General features: G+C 44.1%; 2 protein-coding genes across 2 annotated transcripts in view; both read left to right on the forward strand.

Moving 5' to 3' along the window:
* ATP6V1H (ATPase H+ transporting V1 subunit H) overlaps positions 1–4182 on the forward strand; it is a 124158-nt gene extending 119976 nt beyond the window's left edge. Inside the window, exon 15 of the mRNA XM_075270548.1 lies at positions 3816–4182. Coding sequence (XP_075126649.1) covers positions 3816–3876 — 61 coding nt within the window. The 3' untranslated portion in view covers positions 3877–4182. The remainder of the gene's footprint in view (positions 1–3815) is intronic.
* Positions 1–22280, forward strand: part of LOC142200299 (transcription elongation factor A protein 1-like) — a 524101-nt gene that overhangs the window by 309414 nt on the left and 192407 nt on the right. The window lies entirely within an intron of this gene.

Raw genomic sequence — 22280 nt, forward strand, 5'->3', positions numbered from 1 at the left:
GGATATTAACATGCTTGTAATTATATGTTTCTTTAATGATCCATATCATTAAGTCAATTGACCCTTAGTGGGACGGACAAAGTGGATGTGATTCTAGTGAATCCCGTACCCACTGTACAGTAAAACCGTCGTGCGGACAGGACGTAACTTCCACAGCCAGCACGGTTTTGGAAATTGCAGCATGTGATTTATACCTACGGAAATGCTGACGGTTTGCCCATATGTGTAATTGTTACAGATAGTCAGCGGAGGAAAACTCTGCAAACTTTCTGTCTACAGCGCTGCATGAAGAACCGCAATGTGTCGCCCCCGCAGTTTTTCCTGCAGCGTTTTATTGCTACGTTGACATCCCATGGGGCCTTAGCCTTAAAGAAGTTTTCCCCTAACCCCCTACCTTTCAGTTCAGTCTTTCATTTCCCATTCCCAATGGTGTGGTGGTTGAACAGGGCACATGGCTCTCTATGTAATAGGAGAGCTTGAGATAGTGCTGGAGACAACAGATTGTTGTATTTCAGCTCTCATTGAAAATAATGGAGTTTGTGTCTTACCACCACTGCACTTAGAATAAGAAATCTAAGTCAGTCCCTCCACCCCACACACTAGTCTCCATGTTACCTCCTATCTGATGCATAGAGGATAACTTGCTTTTAAATATTGATAGGCGCAGATGAAAGGCGGTTTAGCCATCTATGTAGTAAAGGGGTCTTTACAGTTAGAGTAGTAAAACGAGGACTTGCCCAAAGTGGAAGTAATACAAATACTGTATCTGCATTTAAAGAAGTGCTAGAAAGTTATCTAATAAAAAATATAGTTAAATGTAAATATAAATGATAGGAAATAGATATTTAGAGATAAAACGGTGATCTAGGGATTTATTCTGGTTGCCAAATTTGGAGTTGGGGAGGAATTTTTTCCTCTTCTATGGTGTAATTGGTTCCTGCCTTCCTTCCTCTGGATCAACAATGTAGGGATATAGTAGATATAGTAGAACTTACCTGTGTCTTTATTAACTTACTAACTTTGTAACCAGTCCTTCGATAAGGTTGGTGAGGGGCCATCAGCTGCTAGCCCTACAGATCAGCTGCTTGGAGGGCCTACTACACTCCAGTATGGTCACAGCTCCATATGTTTTTTAGTGGCCGTAACAGTTGCCACAGCTTTCACCCATCCACCTACACAACGTACGAAGCTGTACCTATACCAGAGCACCATGGCCTATTGAGGCTCCTGATTGTAGGGGTGCCAGAGGTTGGATTCCAACCAGGCTGGTGTTGGTGACCTATCCTAAGGATTAAAGGCACAGAAACCACTTTAATTCGGCAATCTTCCTTACAGACAAGATTAACGTGAAGTTCTGCCCATGGATTAGTGATAAATACACTGCTGTCACTTATCTTAACATGTTTAGTCTGTAGGGGGAATAAAAAATATCTCTGTTGCTGCCCAAAAACTGTTAAACTGGCGTTGATAGATCCATTATACTGACCACATATCTTCACCCTTCTGTGAAATGGACTACATGGATGACCCATGCTGTATGGTCCATCAATGGTCACACAGAGATTTCAATTCATGTACACAGCTTTTTTTTTTTTTTTTACAAAAATTGGCTGTATATGTGTAATGTAAGGTGTAAAGTCCCTAGAAGTGGGGACCGCACCTATAGTCAACACTTCACTTGAAGCATGAAGGTAGTATTTCATGAATACTCACCACATACGATATATCATTTATGCATTTCTATTTGCTGTTTGATAGGATCGCTTTCTCTATTAAAAAACCCTAGCTGAAAACCCGATCTGTCTGTAAAATGGTTTACGTCCATCAGCGAACTGGATTATGTATTTGCTGTACAGTATTTCCGAAAAATGTTGATGGATCAGATTATAGCAGCAAGTGTATTAATAGGATGTCATTGCGATTTGATGGAAGATGCCCCATGGATGAGAATAAGATGTGTAAAGGGGGAAAGACTTCCTTAAATACTGATAACTAGATCTTGTTTCCTTTTCTGTATCACACTGCCAATATAGAGATGTGATCCCAGGATGCGTCTTCTATAAATTATATTACCTATGTCACCCTGGCTTACATCTAATAATTGTGAGAGTACCGTACTGATGGCGCGCCATGGAAAGGGAACTCTGGATTATTCTTGACACGTTTAGTAATAATTTTCTTGTCTGTTAGGGAAGGCCAAGCGGATATTTTATACTAAGGAAATCACATTAAATGAGGTTATCCAATGAATAGCTCCTGACACGGACTGTAAGAAATCAAGTCCCCTTAGTTTCCTCTAGATTGAAGACTGACCCTTACAAGAAGACTGTAGACTGCGTCAACAGGTTCAGTGGGAATTCTGAGAAATATGATTCCTAGACCAGCTGCATATCACTCACACGTGTAATGGAAAAATCGCTGTAAATAAGGTTGTATTAGACAATTCACTCCAGTGTGGAGCATGAATATATGACGTCTTTTACTTCCAGACTGGACTCGCAATGTAATCTTATCTGAAAAATTAGAAGAAAGAAAGAAAAGGTCATCACCTAGTGTAATATACTTTCAGGAAAGTGGAGTATAAGGGCTTACTTGTATGTCTACTTTTTGCAGATTTATGATGTAAATCATGGATTTCATGAATACCCATTAACTTTAATGGGTACATGCGGATTTCCATTTATTGTCCATATTATTATTATGCTTACTTATATAGCTCCATCATATTCCGCAGCGCTTTACAGACATTGTCAGTCACTGTCCCATACAGTGCTCACAATCTACATTCCCTATCAGTATGTCTTTGGTGTGTGGGAGGAAACCAGAGTACCCGGAGGAAACCCACACATACAGGAGAACATACAAACTCCTTTCAGATGTTGCCCTTGGCAGGATATGAACCTAGGACTCCAGCGCTGAAAGTGCTGACCACTGAGCCACCGTGCTGCCCAAACCAATAGCCCGTGGGAGAAGAATGGAGGCCTGCTCTATTGTTCCTTGTTCTGTCACAGAGCTCCATTAAAATGTATGGGTTTATGAAAATCACAGACTGTGCTATCCATTTATTTTGGACCCAGAGGCATAGAAAAACATAGGAAATGAAAAAAAAAGTTGATCCGTTTTTCATGGATGTGAAAATCTGATCAACCATTGACCCTATAATAAGTGGGATTGTGTGCTGTCCATGATAATCGTATAATAAAAGTAACGTGTGAATGATGCTTAACAATGTATATGTAACCCTCTTATGGGTTAAATGAAGTGAACAGCGTGTCTGACATCTTTCATCTGGACTGTTTGGGGTTTTTAAAATCTTTTTTGAAGTCTTTGCTGGCACTGTTGAGTCTTGGTAGGTGGTTTCCAAAGTCTCAGACTACAGTTTTCAGAGGTCCATGTCCTCTGGAGGACTCAATGTGACCATAGTGTATTTTGCACAGATGTCCATTCATTTGATTGATCACCATGTAATACTACATTTCTCCTGTAGTGGCCACTGCTAGGGAAATTTGTAAACTCCTTTAACTTTTTTTGGCAATAAGAGATGTCTCAGGTGACCGGTCGATCTGATCACCACTTTGTCTGCAGTTAGGAAAGGGTTTTGTTCATTCCAAACCTCTCTACCTCTTTAACCTTTATAGTAATGATCATAAGATTACACAATAAGAAATAAATGCAATGGAAACTGTATAGCAGGCACATCTAAAATGTTGGAATTTTTAGCGAACCGATGATGATGATGTGTGTTGGCTTCTGATAGTTGTTGAACATGAATAGATTTGATTGGATCACTGATATTCTTACCTAATGTCTTTCAGGGAATATCTGGGAAAACAGCTGCAGTCAGAACAACCCCCAGCAGTGACTGCCAGAAGTTAAACCTATCATCGATACATAACAGCATATCCAGGCTTCGCTTCCCTACCTCCAGTGAATGTTGTTTTATTTTGTTTAACACCCCTCCTTGTGTCCTTTGTACTCCTTCCCATTGAAAGCCATGTTTTAGTGAAGTATAAATGTGAAACTGTTTTGGTGTGTTACTATTCACTATGACATGGTGCTTGGAGGGATTACAAGATCTCAGTTGCGCAGACTCAAGGTACAGAATTGAAGAAGAGTGATTATTATGTAGTCTCGCTAATTTATTACATGAAAGATACAATAAATGATACATTCCAAAAACAATCCGGCCTGCTGTATTCTTCTCTTGTGTCCTCCGCTTTACTTCTACAGATCCAAAATATTGTAAGGTGCTGGTGTGAGAGTGCAGTCCCTGGAGCTTTCAGTCTACACATGCTTACTTGTACCAGTTTCACTACAAGCCAGTTAAGGCCAGGGACTCGCATGTCCTACTCACCGCAGGTTAGTTGCTGTGAAATCGCTGTTTACTAAGGGCTCGTTCACATCTGCGCCCGGTCTCCGTTCTGCATGTTTCCGTTGCCTGCACAAAACTGAGCAGGAGACGGAAACCTGCAGGACTCTTTCATACCCATTCATTTGAATGGGTTTGAAAGATGTCCGGCCGTGTGCGCTGGTGAGCGTTTTATGCTCTCCGCCGCGAAACCATTTTTTAAAAAATGGACACAGAGTCGTACATGCAGTACTCTGTGTCCAGTTTAAAACAAACGGTTTCCCGGCGGAGAGCATAAAACGCTCACCGGCCGGACCCGGTCTGACAGCTTTCCGTCTTCTGCATGCAGAAGATGGAAAGCTCAGAATGGACTCCGGGCGCTAGTGTGAACCCGGCGTCACACACTGCAATATACTGGAGCTGTGCTTTAGATGGGATTAAAAAAATCTTATTCATTCACTGCAAAAAACCTCTTATAGCAAAGTGCCTTGTGCTAGTTTTGAATTATTGCCGCATGATCAAAGACCAGACAGATGGGCCCTTAACCTTAAAGTGGTTACCTGGTGGATGGTATTGAGGGGCTCAGAATGGGTTAAAAATAAGAGGGGCAGTGCTTTCCTCATTGAGTCCCTGCAATATTGCAGGGACTCAAAGAGGAAAGCACTATTTTTTGTGGCATCAGATTTGGGTTTAGAGCTTGGGCCAACCAAAAGATCCTCCGGTACTCTGGTGGGTACCAGGAGATCGGTGTCGAACTGGCCCACCAGAGTATCTTCCGGTTGACTCAGGCTATGATCCAGCAAAAAAAAAATAAAAAATAAATTTGGAAGGTATTGTGGTGTATTTCTTTGTGTCACCATAATAATTTTCTTCCTGAAGAATCCCCTGCCCCAAACAGTCTCTGATTTGACCTTGGTCCCTATTAGTCTCTACTTCCTGGTCCTGTCTCAGCACACAGGAAATACCTGCTCAAGCATTCGGTGGCTGAGACTGGTTGCTGCTGTGTGGGTGGGTGGGCATTTTGAGGTGGGACCAGGAAGTAGAGACCTGCGGGGACCCAGGGAACACTAGAATGGGAGCAGACTGGGTTCAATAAGGTTAACTTTGTTTGATTTTTGCCTTCAATTCATTATGATCCTACTTTAAAATGGTTTCTCTCCAGATAACCCATTAAACTTATCGGCATGTTTTTGGATTGTGTAAGAATTTTGGATTATTCGATCATCTAGAAACTACATGCATGGATGACCATTGCACCACTATACTTGTGTTTGCAGTATCTCAGTTTCATCTGGTTACTGTAGCAGATCTAGTTATCCTTCAAGTTGTCTCTGTATGACAGAAAGGAATAGTACGGCAGGCTAGATAAATGTAGCTGATCATTACTAGGACGACTTAAAGCAGTTCTATATTCCGTCTCATGTATTTGATAGCTGAATTACCACCCCAGCTTGATATATTGATCCTGAGTGACGGGGCCTGTGAAATTAGTTGGTGTAGAAGTACTAAGTATAAACTTTGAAGGATTTTTCAAAAAAAAAAAAATATTTCAATTTTTTTTTTTTTTTATTAGACTTGGCTTGCAGTGTTTTCAACATGTCGAGTACATAATGCCCATAGCTGTTTGTATTCATAACTCATCAGATTTAATTATGATATATAACTAATCCCACCATTGCATACATACCATACATTAGTGTGTACACCCTTAATACCTCAGGAGGTTATGTCCTCTATAGAGGGTAAGTACAAGCGTGCGATAAGCAAACATGGCTCAGAATGTAAGACACAGCACGCCCCAAAATATTCAACAAACCTCGTGTGAAAGAATAAATGTGTCTATTATATGTTGTAAAATTAACTTAAATCCCCATGTAAGTCTGAGTGCATGGTTATTATTTTTATTAAAAAATTATACAGTAAAAGTCCGAGAATTGTTGCTCCTGATCTAATCTGATATGGACTGTTCTAAAAGGTTTACCTGAATAGAGTGCTGGAATGCTTTATTCAAGCAGTTTCTATAACTAAAGTACCATATTGGAAGGAAGGGTTACCTGCTATGCAAACAAATACACTCATGGTCTTAAAGGGATCCTATCATTAAAACTCATTTTTTTCTGGGTACCACGTAGGAATAGCCTTAAGAAAGGTTATTTGTCTCTTACATATAGATGTCTTCTCCGCACCGCCGTTCGGTATATAATCCGGTTGTCATCAGTATGAAAAATGAGTTCTCTTGCAGCACTGGGGGCGGGCGCCAGTGCTCAAACAGCGTTGGTATCCCTGAAACACTTGGGTTCTTCTCTTTGTAGGCCTTAGTCTGTTTTTGGTAAATAGTTGAATGATGTGCTTTACCAAAAAGCCCTATCTTGGTCTCATACAGTATGTCCACAAGATGTTTTCCCAGAAGGATTTTTGCTTACTCATGTACATTTTTGTAAACTCCAGTCTAGATTTTTTTTATGTCTCCGTGTCAGCAGTGAGGTCATTTCATTCAAATGTTGACTAATATTTTGATATTGATGCTCCCTGAACCTGCAGAATGGCTTGAATTTCTTTGGAACTAGATGGGGGCTGATTATCCACCATCCAGACTATCCTGCGTTGCAACATTTCATCAATTTTTCTCTTCCAACCACGTACAGGGAGTTTTAGTTAAAGTGCCCAGGGTTGTAAACTTCTTGATTATGTTGCACACAAAGAAACATCAAAATCTCTGGAGATGGACCTGAAATTGTTGATTGTTGATATTTTTACACAATTTTGGTTCTCAAGTCCTCAGGCAGTTGTTCACCATGTATGAACACACAATGCAAAGATTCAGTCGACTTCTCTCCTTTTTATCTGGTTTCAGGTGTGATTTTTATATTGCCTACACCTGTTACTTGCCACAGGTGAGTTTGATTGAGTATCACATGCTTGAAAGAAAGTTATTTAAGCACAATTTTGAAAAGGTGACAACAATTTTGTCGGGCCCATTTTTGGAGTTTTGTGTGAAATTATGTCAAATTTGCCTTTTTTTCTCAGGTTTTTTTTTCCAATACACACAAAGGAAATAAACATGTGTATAACAAAACAAATGTAATTGTAATAATTTTCTGTAATAATTTCAGGGGTGCACTTAACACTTAACACCATGACTGTTACTGCACCCCTTTATGTAAAGGCAACTTTATAAGTACATCGAACCAACAATGATTCGGTTACTTCTATACTTTTCTTCACTCAGAAAGTCTTTTGTTTCATGTGCTGCCTATTACAGATCTTCTTTTCTATAGAATGTCTTTCCCTATTGAATTTAACAATCAATGGATACAATTACAGTTAATAACACATTACTACAAACAGGTCCTGGACCTTTGTCGTCTAAGCTGTAATTCAGTTCGGTGACACGCTTTGAGGCATGTCGAGCCAATGGCTCAATTTGCATCTTTATTTATAAACTATGTAATGAAACAGCGTTCTTCCACTGACCTCTTTTTTTGTGTTTCTGCAGTGTTAATCTTCTATATTATTAGCGTATGTAAATACTTTATCAGCTGACTGCCACTTTGCAAGTACTGTAACATGCCACGATTTTTACCACGGCGTTTCTGCCGCGGCCATATCGCGGCGTTTCCGGCCCGTGTGGCTTTCTGATCACAGGAAGTTACTCCTCTTCACAAGATAAGGGGTAATTTCCTGATTTGAAAGAGTCCAAACGCTGGGACTCCACTATTTCCAAGAGCTGGGGTGTTTTGTACCCTGGTATGAATTGACTGGCATAGCAGATATGTGCACCACCACTCCATTCACTTCAATGGAAACTGCTGCAGATAGTCCAGCACTGTACTTCAGCTTTCTCCAGTGGTTCCCATTGAAATTAATGTAATGCGGTGCACAATTTTTTAAGGGATTTCCAGGCCCTGCAATTTTTTTATACTGATCAATTATTCACTGGATAGGCTAAGGCCCCATGGGCCAGAAGCGCAGCGCTAAAGCACTGCCAATTCACGGCGTGAATGCATAGCGGTTCTTCCCCCAGCGCTTTGAACAGAAAGTTTTCCTCCGCGGACATTCTGTTACAATTATATGTACGGGAAAGCTGCCGGCTTTTCCGTAGATATAATTGACATGCTGCGATTTTCAAAACCGCAACAGTTTTGGAAATTGCAGCATGTCCGCACTGCGTTTTTTTCCACAAAGTGGGCATGGGATTCGCATGGTAACAGGTTGGTGGGAGTTCTTCATCTGCACCCTGTACCGATCAGCTGTACAAGACAGCATCTCAAGTCAGAATCCAAAGGAGCCGCCGTATATTGTATATCTGTGGTGCCAGAGTACTACAGCTCTTGAATAGGAGGAGAGCTTTAGTAATCCATTGCTGCTGCTTATGCTGTGGGCATATCCTTTGCCTCTAGTTCTGTCTGCTGTATGCTGTCTTGCCACTAGAGGCAGGCCAGTAGAGGTGATTAGTAGAGATGAGCGAACACTAAGATGTTCGAGGTTCGAAATTCGATTCGAACAGCCGCTCACTGTTCGAGTGTTCGAATGGGTTTCAAACCCCATTATAGTCTATGGGGAACATAAACTCGTTAAGGGGGAAACCCAAATTCGTGTCTGGAGGGTCACCAAGTCCACTATGACACCCCAGGAAATGATACCAACACCCTGGAATGACACTGGGACAGCAGGGGAAGCATGTCTGGGGGCATAAAAGTCACTTTATTTCATGGAAATCCCTGTCAGTTTGCGATTTTCGCAAGCTAACTTTTCCCCATAGAAATGCATTGGCCAGTGCTGATTGGCCAGAGTACGGAACTCGACCAATCAGCGCTGGCTCTGCTGGAGGAGGCGGAGTCTAAGATCGCTCCACACCAGTCTCCATTCAGGTCCGACCTTAGACTCCGCCTCCTCCGGCAGAGCCAGCGCTGATTGGCCGAAGGCTGGCCAATGCATTCCTATGCGAATGCAGAGACTTAGCAGTGCTGAGCCATTTCTGCTCAACTACACATCTGATGCACACTCGGCACTGCTACATCAGATGTAGCAATCTGATGTAGCAGAGCCAAGGGTGCACTAGAACCCCTGTGCAAACTCAGTTCACGCTAATAGAATGCATTGGCCAGCGCTGATTGGCCAATGCATTCTATTAGCCCGATGAAGTAGAGCTGAATGTGTGTGCTAAGCACACACATTCAGCTCTACTTCATCGGGCTAATAGAATGCATTGGCCAGCGCTGATTGGCCAGAGTACGGAACTCGACCAATCAGCGCTGGCTCTGCTGGAGGAGGCGGAGTCTAAGATCGCTCCACACCAGTCTCCATTCAGGTCCGACCTTAGACTCCGCCTCCTCCAGCAGAGCCAGCGCTGATTAGCCGAATTCCGTACTCTGGCCAATCAGTGCTGGCCAATGCATTCTATTGGCGTGATGAAGCAGTGCTGAATGTGTGTGTTTAGCTCAACTACACCGGTGGAGTAGTTGAGCTAAGCACACAGATTCAGCTCTGCTTCAATCAGCGCTGGCCAATGCATTCTATTAGCTTGATGAAGCAGAGTGTGCACAAGGGTTCAAGCGCACCCTCAGCTCTGATGTAGCAGAGCCGAGGCTGCACAAGGGTTAAAGCGCACCCTCGGCTCTGATGTAGAAGAGCCGAGGGTGCACAAGGGTTCAAGCGCACCCTCGGCTCTGATGTAGCAGAGCCGAGGCTGCACAAGGGTTCAAGCGCACCCTCGGCTCTGATGTAGCAGAGCCGAGGCTGCACAAGGGTTCAAGCGCACCCTCGGCTCTGATGTAGCAGAGCCGAGGGTGCACAAGGGTTCAAGCGCACCCTCGGCTCTGATGTAGCAGAGCCGAGGGTGCACAAGGGTTCAAGCGCACCCTCGGCTCTGATGTAGCAGAGCCGAGGCTGCACAAGGGTTCAAGCGCACCCTCGGCTCTGATGTAGCAGAGCCGAGGCTGCACAAGGGTTCAAGTGCACCCTCGGCTCTGCTACATCAGAGCTACATCCACCGGTGTAGTTGAGCTAAACACACATTCAGCACTGCTTCATCACGCCAATAGAATGCATTGGCCAGCACTGATTGGCCAGAGTACGGAATTCGGCCAATCAGCACTGGCTCTGCTGGAGGAGGCGGAGTCTAAGGTAGGACCTGAATGGAGACTGGTGTGGAGCGATCTTAGACTCCGCCTCCTCCAGCAGAGCCAGCGCTGATTGGTCGAGTTCCGTACTCTGGCCAATCAGCGCTGGCCAATGCATTCTATTAGCCCGATGAAGTAGAGCTGAATGTGTGTGCTTAGCACACACATTCAGCTCTACTTCATCGGGCTAATAGAATGCATTGGCCAATCAGCGCTGGCCAATGCATTCTATTAGCGTGAACTGAGTTTGCACAGGGGTTCTAGTGCACCCTCGGCTCTGCTACATCAGATTGCTACATCTGATGTAGCAGTGCCAAGTGTGCATCAGATGTGTAGTTGAGCAGAAATGGCTCAGCACTGCTAAGTCTCTGCATTCGCATAGGAATGCATTGGCCAGCCTTCGGCCAATCAGCGCTGGCTCTGCCGGAGGAGGCGGAGTCTAAGGTCGGACCTGAATGGATACTGGTGTGGAGCGATCTTAGACTCCGCCTCCTCCAGCAGAGCCAGCGCTGATTGGCCGAATTCCGTACTCTGGCCAATCAGCACTGGCTAATGCATTGTATTGGCGTGATGAAGCAGTGCTGAATGTGTGTGTTTAGCTCAACTACACCGGCGGAGTAGTTGAGCTAAGCACACAGATTCAGCTCTGCTTCAATCAGCGCTGGCCAATGCATTCTATTAGCTTGATGAAGCAGAGTGTGCACAAGGGTTCAAGCGCACCCTCGGCTCTGATGTAGCAGAGCCGAGGGTGCGCTTGAACCCTTGTGCACACTCTGCTTCATCAAGCTAATAGAATGCATTGGCCAGCGCTGATTGAAGCAGAGCTGAATCTGTGTGCTTAGCTCAACTACTCCACCGGTGTAGTTGAGCTAAACACACACATTCAGCACTGCTTCATCATGCCAATAGAATGCATTGGCCAGCACTGATTGGCCAGAGTACGGAATTCGACCAATCAGCGCTGGCCAATGCATCCCTATGGGAAAAAGTTTATCTCACAAAAATCACAATTACACTCCCGATAGAGCCCCAAAAAGTTATTTTTAATAACATTCCCCCTCAAATAAAGGTTATCCCTAGCTATCCCTGCCTGTACAGCTATCCCTGTCTCATAGTCACAAAGTTCACATTCTCATATGACCCGGATTTGAAATCCACTATTCGTCTAAAATGGAGGTCACCTGATTTTGGCAGCCAATGACTTTTTCCAATTTTTTTCAATGCCCCCGGTGTCGTAGTTCCTGTCCCACCTCCCCTGCGCTGTTATTGGTGCAAAAAAGGCGCCAGGGAAGGTGGGAGGGGAATCGAATTTTGGCGCACTTTACCACGCGGTGTTCGATTCGATTCGAACATGGCGAACATCCTGATATCCGATCGAACATGTGTTCGATAGAACACTGTTCGCTCATCTCTAGTGATTAGTATTAGATCTAGGTCCTAAAGGAACCAGTAATCTGATACTGAAAAAAAACATCACAGTCATGTATTGGGCTATCACACTGGGCATGGGTTCACCATAATTTGATATAAACGCACTAAAGGGTGCATGTATATGTCATGTATTGGCCGTGATTTGGGTGCAGTTATTCGGGGTCAGTTGTCTTCACTCATTAAATCTTGCACTTACCCTTCCCTCAGGCTACAAATTCTGAATAATTCACACCCCAACACAATCTTTACAAACCAGATACACCCACCTATTGTAGACAGAATCAATAGGAATCCCATACACATACACTGCTGCTCCACAAAGTATTATTAAATGGTTTTAAATGAAACATTTTAATAACTAAAGGGATCAGTGATATATATATATATATATATATATATATATATATATATATATATATATATATATATATATATATATATATATATATGAAACACAGAAGACCCTTGCAGCTTAGAGTCATTTTGTTTTCATATAGCTTGGAGAAGAAAGTGTGACAAAGTCTCAAGGTATTCCTAGTTCTTTGTGATACAAAGCTTCTGGCTTGTGCTTAGCCACATCTCCTGCCAGAGTGTCCTCTCCTCCCACTTTCCACATCTTGAAAAGCTTGGTAATGGCTGTTTTCTACCACACTTTGAAAAGAGGGCTACTGTCCATATGGCTAAGGTCCCTGTCCAGTCACAATTCCCCTTTTCTTATACCGGACTGCAATAAACCTGTCTTGGCAGTATACCTGCCATGTGATGGCAGAAAGAAACAGGTTTACCACTGACTTTACTTGTATACGCATACCAATGTAATATACTGATGACATGCTTAAACACTATATTCTCTAATGATATATACACAAACAATATAATTCAGTGATGATACATATACAAGTGGGGCTCCTTGTATCACCCCCCAACAATCCTTTTAAGAGAATCTCGCACTTACTTCTATTGAATAGCTACACGTAAGCTGTATGGTCTTGACCTTTCTGATAAAGAACATATTTTAATGCATTTACAAATATGCAGTAAACATTAGATTACACCAGTTAGTTACTGAGTGAAGGTTAATTCAGGAAAATGGGATCATAAGTTTAGTACAAGAAAAATATCCATCTGGAGAGTGATAGCTTGGTGTGTGTGTGAGATCTCACCATGCCTAACCATGACCGAATGCTCTGAAATATGCAAGGATGTTTTTCTACAAAGACGGTACAACTATCTTAACAGTACTAGGGGTGTCCTCTAAGATCACATTGTCCATCACATTTCACACGTTCTTTTAATAAATATAACAAGTTAATAGACACTCGGTTAATATGTTCAGAAATAAAAATGTTACTGCTAATAGAAACCAAGTCACGTTCTCGAAATCTTGCCATCCTCAATATTGTAGGTTGAAGCATGACGGATAGTATTCACGACTGATTTATTTGTTATTTCAATAAAATTAACTTTCTCATTCTAATTCTTTAGTGAGTCTTCCAGAATGCGGCCTGGGCTGTTGTTGACCATTCCCATACATAAAACATAAAAACTTTTTATCAAAAAGCTTTAATATTTACGTTATAAGTTTTTATAGGCTTCCAGTCTTATCCAACATAGAAAAAGTAATGTATTTGGTTAGGAAGAATCTTCACATGGACATGGATACTTCAGTCCGTAGGACATCCAAAACAAGAGAAAATATGACACCTGCGCCTGCTGTCCAACTGGGGTTTCCTTTGCCCATTGCACTTGAAAAATGTGGAGAGAAAAGCACTGCAAGCAGCACTTTTTTCTCCACATTTATCGCTCTTTTTGGGTGGACCCCGTTATAGTCGACATGGACTGCGGGTTTCTGTAGGTAACGCTTTTTTAAGTGGATTATGTTTCTGTTCGGGGGGTCCGCTTGGGGAAACCCGAATGCAGGTGTGAACCTAGCATAAATGACATAAATGAAAAATACTTACACTGTATTCAAAAGAAAAAAAATCTACTTGAACTAGTGTAGGGGTATGTTCACATGGTGGAAGGATCCAATGCAATTTTTTGCTGTGGAACTTGCAGCAGAATTGAATACTGAGCCTCAGGTTTCTGCCAGGGTTTGTAGTCCTCAACTGGCAGAGACCCGCACGCTTAGTAACCCCATTCAAAGATTTTGTAGCTGAATGAACATGCTGCTTTTTTACTTAACCCCTTAAGGACCAGGCCATTTTTTGGTTTCGCATTTTCGTTTTTCCCTCCTCACATTTCAAGAGCCATAACTTTTTCATTTTACAGTTCACAGAGTCATATGATGGCTTATTGTTTGCGGGACAAATTGTACTTTGTAATGGCACCATTCAATATGCTGTGCAATGTACTGGGAAGTTTGAAAAAAATTCAGAATGAGGTGCAATTAGAGAAAAAATGCATTTGCGCCATTTTCTTATGGGTTTAATTTTTACAGCGTTCACTGTTTGGTACAAATGACATGTTACCTGTGTTCTACGTGTCAGTACGAACGCGGTGATACCAAATTTATATAGTATTTGAAATGTTTTGATACTTTTAAAAAAAATGATAAACTTTGCAAAATAGAAAAAAAATTTTGTGTCATCATGTTCTAACACCTGTAACTTTTTCATATTTCCATGTATGGAGCTGGTTGTGGTGTCTTTTTATGCGGGACAAGATGACGTTTTTATTGATACCATTTGGGGAAAGATCTGATGGTTTGATCACTTTTTATTCAATTTTTTATGGGAGGCAAAGTGTTGAAAAAACTGTTATTTGGCTATTTTTATTTTTTTTGCCGCTACGTTGTTCGCAGTACGGGATAAATGTTTTAATATTCTAATAGTTCGGGCATTTTGGAGCGCGGGGATACCTAATATGTTTATGTTTAATGTTCTTTAATTACTTTTATAGCTAATCTAGGGAAAGGGGGGTGATTTGAACTTTTATATTTTTTTAATTTTTTCAATACTTTTAAAAACTTTTTTTTTTCTTGTTATACATTTATGATCAGACCCCTTAGGTACCTTGAAACCTAGGGAGTCTGATCGCTCATACTATTCACTGCAATACTACAGTATTGCAGTGAATAGCAGAATCGCAGGACTTCTATTAGACGATGTCTCTGGCATCGTCTAATAGATCTAGTGCAGAGACAAGCCTGGAAGCCTTCAATAGGCTTCCGGCTGTCATAGCAACCGATCACCGCCCTCATGTGACGTTCAGGAGGGCGGCGATCGGCGAAACATGGCGGCGCCCATGCCGCCGGCGCCGTTTACACACTGCAGTCACGTTTGACCGCAGTGTGTAAAGGGTTAACAGCAGCGATTGGCTCAGGCACCGACCGCTGCTGTTAGTGGCAGGTCCTGGCTGTATGATACAGCCGGCATCTGCCGTGTATGGAGCGAGCTCAGCGTGTGAGCTCGCTCCATACATCCCCATGCGACCCATGACGTACTGTTACGTCATGGGTTGCTAAGCGGTTAAGGGTGCATTCACACTATGAATACGCCAGCTCATTCTGAACGTAAAACATGTTCAGAATCAGCGGCGTATAAAGCAGATCCCATTAATTTCAATGGGAGCCGGCATGCGAGCGCTCCACATTGAAATGAACGGGCTGCTTTTTTCTCTACTAGCGCTCCCATTGAAGTGAATGGCAAGTGCCCGCGTGTATGGCTTGAAATGAGCCGAGTGAGATGTACATTCGAGCGCTTCCCATTCACTTCAATGGGAGCGCTCGTAGAGAAAAAAAGCAGCCCATTCATTTCAATGGGGAGCGCTCGTATGCCAGCTCCCATTGAAATGAATGGGATCTGCTTTATACGCCGCTGATTTTGAACGTGTTTTAATGTTCAGAATGAGTCAGCATATCCGTAGTGTGAATGCACCAAATAATTTGAGATTAAATTTTTTAAAAAACTTCTGTTTTTATATTGATGTGGGAAATGTGCAGAAATCTGTGGAACCCTCCCTCAAAAAATACACTTTATGAACATATCCAAAATAGTTTTGTATATTTAACATAAAAATGACTCCCAACAACTTACAGCAAGTGAGATCTTTTCTATAAACAGGTGAATGGGTCTCAGCAGCAGGGAGTCAGAGGAATGTGAACGTACCTTAAGGACTCATTAAAACTGAAGAATCCTGTAAGTACGGTACACACGAGTCATGCGCAGAGGACAGTAGTTCATGACGTACTTTTTACTCTGCATGACTGGTGCGGACACCGCGCGGAAAACACATGGATCCCATTATAGTCTATGTGGTCCATGTGCTTTCATTGCTCACCACTTGTCAGTGCATTTGGTATTCCGTTCAGGAGGTGCCTATATGGACTCCCCAACAGAATACTGAATGCAGAACCAGGCCTTATAAGTGAGATGAAGCTGTCACTCCTCCCTGAACCCTTTCCACTACACTCCATTATATGTTACTGTTTTGCTAAGTTTATTTTTACGCTTTCCAGTACTTTTATTAACCCGACACAATGCAGTGTTTTAGAAGGAGCCGTATCTGTGATGGCACATATTAATTTAGATAATTGGTCATTCATTTATGAGACCTCACAGAGTCCTGAAATAGCTTTGACATCAAAAGCGTTTAATGAATCCCACTTTACTAATGTAGAGCCATCTCTGACAGCAGAGAGTGCATTTATCTATTTGGTCAGCGCTTTCACTGCATATTTTGCATTTGGAACAATTAAATGCTCGTAAATGCACAATTTTATCTAACAAAAGTTACCAGTATTACTGTATAATGGCTGTGCCTCGCTTTGATAACATCTTATATTTCTAGGTATGTTAATAGCGCGCATTAAATCTGTATTTTCATTCCTTTGATGGAAATATGGAATCTGTGATTACCATCTAAATTAAAGGAAGGACTTAGACTAGAAGCTTTATCTCCGTGCCAATAGCAATGACAATGTTGTTTGTCTATGAGAACAGCCATGAGGGTAGTTTATTGCTCATTTTATTACCATCAGAACCTGGATTTCTGGCATAGAATAGAATGAGCTCCATTTCCATTTATATATCACCAGTGCCTCCAGGTAATGATTCTGGATATGGACATGGTTAGAGATGAGCGAACAGTGTTCTATCGAACACATGTTCGATCGGATATCAGGGTGTTCGCCATGTTCGAATCGAATCGAACACCACGTGGTAAAGTGCGCCAAAATTCGATTCCCCTCCCACCTTCCCTGGCGCCTTTTTTGCACCAATAACAGCGCAGGGGAGGTGGGACAGGAACTACGACACTGGGGGCATTGAAAAAAATTGGAAAAAGTCATTGGCTGCCGAAATCAGGTGACCTCCATTTTAGACGAATAGTGGATTTCAAATCCGGGTCATATGAGAATGTGAACTTTGTGACTATGAGACAGGGATAGCTGTACAGGCAGGGATAGCTAGGGATAACCTTTATTTAGGGGGGAATGTTATTAAAAATAACTTTTTGGGGCTCTATCGGGTGTGTAATTGTGATTTTTGTGAGATAAACTTTTTCCCATAGGGATGCATTGGCCAGCGCTGATTGGCCGAATTCCGTACTCTGGCCAATCAGTGCTGGCCAATGCATTCTATTAGCTTGATGAAGCAGAGTGTGCACAAGGGTTCAAGCGCACCCTCGGCTCTGATGTAGCAGAGCCGAGGCTGCACAAGGGTTCAAGCGCACCCTCGGCTCTGATGTAGGAGAGCCGAGGGTGCACTTGAACCCTTGTGCACCCTCAGCTCTGCTACATCAGAGCCGAGGGTGCGCTTGAACCCTTGTGCACACTCTGCTTCATCAAGCTAATAGAATGCATTGGCCAGCGCTGATTGGCCAATGTATTCTATTAGCCTGATGAAGTAGAGCTGAATGTGTGTGCTAAGCACACACATTCAGCTCTACTTCATCGGGCTAATAGAATGCATTGGCCAGCGCTGATTGGCCAGAGTACGGAACTCGACCAATCAGCGCTGGCTCTGCTGGAGGAGGCGGAGTCTAAGATCGCTCCACACCAGTCTCCATTCAGGTCCGACCTTAGACTCCGCCTCCTCCGGCAGAGCCAGCGCTGATTGGCCGAAGGCTGGCCAATGCATTCCTATGCGAATGCAGAGACTTAGCAGTGCTGAGTCAGTTTTGCTCAACTACACATCTGATGCACACTCGGCACTGCTACATCAGATGTAGCAATCTGATGTAGCAGAGCCGAGGGTGCACTAGAACCCCTGTGCAAACTCAGTTCACGCTAATAGAATGCATTGGCCAGCGCTGATTGGCCAATGCATTCTATTAGCCCGATGAAGTAGAGCTGAATGTGTGTGCTAAGCACACACATTCAGCACTGCTTCATCACGCCAATACAATGCATTAGCCAGTGCTGATTGGCCAGAGTACGGAATTCGGCCAATCAGCGCTGGCTCTGCTGGAGGAGGCGGAGTCTAAGGTCGGACCTGAATGGAGACTGGTGTGGAGCGATCTTAGACTCCGCCTCCTCCAGCAGAGCCAGCGCTGATTGGTCGAGTTCCGTACTCTGGCCAATCAGCGCTGGCCAATGCATTCTATTAGCCCGATGAAGTAGAGCTGAATGTGTGTGCTTAGCACACACATTCAGCTCTACTTCATCAGGCTAATAGAATACATTGGCCAATCAGCGCTGGCCAATGCATTCTATTAGCTTGATGAAGCAGAGTGTGCACAAGGGTTCAAGCGCACCCTCGGCTCTGATGTAGCAGAGCTGAGGGTGCACAAGGGTTCAAGTGCACCCTCGGCTCTCCTACATCAGAGCCGAGGGTGCGCTTGAACCCTTGTGCAGCCTCGGCTCTGCTACATCAGAGCCGAGGGTGCGCTTGAACCCTTGTGCACACTCTGCTTCATCAAGCTAATAGAATGCATTGGCCAGCACTGATTGGCCAGAGTACGGAATTCGGCCAATCAGCGCTGGCCAATGCATTCTATTAGCCCGATGAAGTAGAGCTGAATGTGTGTGCTAAGCACACACATTCAGCACTGCTTCATCACGCCAATACAATGCATTAGCCAGTGCTGATTGGCCAGAGTACGGAATTCGGCCAATCAGCGCTGGCTCTGCTGGAGGAGGCGGAGTCTAAGATCGCTCCACACCAGTCTCCATTCAGGTCCGACCTTAGACTCCGCCTCCTCCAGCAGAGCCAGCGCTGATTGGCCGAATTCCGTACTCTGGCCAATCAGCACTGGCTAATGCATTGTATTGGCTTGATGAAGCAGTGCTGAATGTGTGTGCTTAGCACACACATTCAGCTCTACTTCATCGGGCTAATAGAATGCATTAGCCAATCAGCGCTGGCCAATGCATTCTATTAGCGTGAACTGAGTTTGCACAGGGGTTCTAGTGCACCCTCGGCTCTGCTACATCAGATTGCTACATCTGATGTAGCAGTGCCGAGTGTGCATCAGATGTGTAGTTGAGCAAAACTGACTCAGCACTGCTAAGTCTGCATTCGCATAGGAATGCATTGGCCAGCCTTCGGCCAATCAGCGCTGGCTCTGCCGGAGGAGGCGGAGTCTAAGGTCGGACCTGAATGGAGACTGGTGTGGAGCGACCTTAGACTCCGCCTCCTCCAGCAGAGCCAGCGCTGATTGGCCGAATTCCGTACTCTGGCCAATCAGCACTGGCTAATGCATTGTATTGGCTTGATGAAGCAGTGCTGAATGTGTGTGCTTAGCACACACATTCAGCTCTACTTCATCGGGCTAATAGAATGCATTGGCCAGCGCTGATTGGCCGAATTCCGTACTCTGGCCAATCAGCACTGGCTAATGCATTGTATTGGCTTGATGAAGCAGTGCTGAATGTGTGTGCTTAGCACACACATTCAGCTCTACTTCATCGGGCTAATAGAATGCATTGGCCAATCAGCGCTGGCCAATGCATTCTATTAGCGTGAACTGAGTTTGCACAGGGGTTCTAGTGCACCCTCGGCTCTGCTACATCAGATTGCTACATCTGATGTAGCAGTGCCGAGTGTGCATCAGATGTGTAGTTGAGCAAAACTGACTCAGCACTGCTAAGTCTGCATTCGCATAGGAATGCATTGGCCAGCCTTCGGCCAATCAGCGCTGGCTCTGCCGGAGGAGGCGGAGTCTAAGGTCGGACCTGAATGGAGACTGGTGTGGAGCGACCTTAGACTCCGCCTCCTCCAGCAGAGCCAGCGCTGATTGGCCGAATTCCGTACTCTGGCCAATCAGCACTGGCTAATGCATTGTATTGGCTTGATGAAGCAGTGCTGAATGTGTGTGCTTAGCACACACATTCAGCTCTACTTCATCGGGCTAATAGAATGCATTGGCCAGCGCTGATTGGCCGAATTCCGTACTCTGGCCAATCAGCACTGGCTAATTCATTGTATTGGCTTGATGAAGCAGTGCTGAATGTGTGTGCTTAGCACACACATTCAGCTCTACTTCATCGGGCTAATAGAATGCATTGGCCAATCAGCGCTGGCCAATGCATTCTATTAGCGTGAACTGAGTTTGCACAGGGGTTCTAGTGCACCCTCGGCTCTGCTACATCAGATTGCTACATCTGATGTAGCAGTGCCGAGTGTGCATCAGATGTGTAGTTGAGCAAAACTGACTCAGCACTGCTAAGTCTGCATTCGCATAGGAATGCATTGGCCAGCCTTCGGCCAATCAGCGCTGGCTCTGCCGGAGGAGGCGGAGTCTAAGGTCGGACCTGAATGGAGACTGGTGTGGAGCTATCTTAGACTCCGCCTCCTCCAGCAGAGCCAGCGCTGATTGGTCGAGTTCCGTACTCTGGCCAATCAGCACTGGCCAATGCATTTCTATGGGGAAAAGTTAGCTTGCGAAAATCGCAAACTGACAGGGATTTCCATGAAATAAAGTGACTTTTATGCCCCCAGACATGCTTCCCCTGCTGTCCCAGTGTCATTCCAGGGTGTTGGTATCATTTCCTGGGGTGTCATAGTGGACTTGGTGACCCTCCAGACACGAATTTGGGTTTCCCCCTTAACGAGTTTATGTTCCCCATAGACTATAATGGGGTTCGAAACCCATTCGAACACTCGAACAGTGAGCGGCTGTTCGAATCGAATTTCGAACCTCGAACATTTTAGTGTTCGCTCATCTCTAGACATGGTCAATATACTTTCCAACCAAGATAATTTCACTATAATACATATTGCTGTATTGCTAAATATGCCCTAGAGGGTAGAACTGGATGTCGATGTAGTGGCATTACATGTAATATACACTCACCGGCCAATTTATTAGATACACCTGTCCAACTGCTCGTTAACACTTAATTTCTAATCAGCCAATCACATGGCGGCAACTCAGTGCATTTAGGCATGTAGACATGGTCAAGACAATCTCCTGCAGTTCAAACCGAGCATCAGTATGGGGAAGAAAGGTGATTTGAGTGCCTTTGAACGTGGCATGGTTGTTGGTGCCAGAAGGGCTGGTCTGAGTATTTCAGAAACTGCTGATCTACTGGGATTTTCACGCACAACCATCTCTAGGGTTTACAGAGAATGGTCCGAAAAAGAAAAAACATCCAGTGAGCGGCAGTTCTGTGGGCGGAAATGCATTGTTGATGCCAGAGGTCAGAGGAGAATGGCCAGACTGGTTCGAGCTGATAGAAAGGCAACAGTGACTCAAATAGCCACCCGTTACAACCAAGGTAGCCAGAAGAGCATCTCTGAACGCACAGTACGTCGAACTTTGAGGCAGATGGGCTACAGCAGCAGAAGACCACACCGGGTGCCACTCCTTTCAGCTAAGAACAGGAAACTGAGGCTACAATTTGCACAAGCTCATCGAAATTGGACAATTGAAGATTGGAAAATGTTGCCTGGTCTGATGAGTCTCGATTTCTGCTGCGACATTCGGATGGTAGGGTCAGAATTTGGCGTCAACAACATGAAAGCATGGATCCATCCTGCCTTGTATCAACGGTTCAGGCTGGTGGTGGTGGTGTCATGGTGTGGGGAATATTTTCTTGGCACTCTTTGGGCCCCTTGGTACCAATTGAGCATCGTTGCAACGCCAAAGCCTACCTGAGTATTGTTGCTGACCATGTCCATCCCTTTATGACCACAATGTACCCAACATCTGATGGCTACTTTCAGCAGGATAATGCGCCATGTCATAAAGCTGGAATCATCTCAGACTGGTTTCTTGAACATGACAATGAGTTCACTGTACTCCAATGGCCTCCACAGTCACCAGATCTCAATCCAATAGAGCATCTTTGGGATGTGGTGGAACGGGAGATTCGCATCATGGATGTGCAGCCGACAAATCTGCGGCAACTGTGTGATGCCATCATGTCAATATGGACCAAAATCTCTGAGGAATGCTTCCAGCACCTTGTTGAATCTATGCCACGAAGAATTGAG

Source organism: Leptodactylus fuscus, chromosome 4 (genome assembly GCF_031893055.1).
Source record: "Leptodactylus fuscus isolate aLepFus1 chromosome 4, aLepFus1.hap2, whole genome shotgun sequence".
NCBI lineage: Eukaryota > Metazoa > Chordata > Amphibia > Anura > Leptodactylidae > Leptodactylus > Leptodactylus fuscus.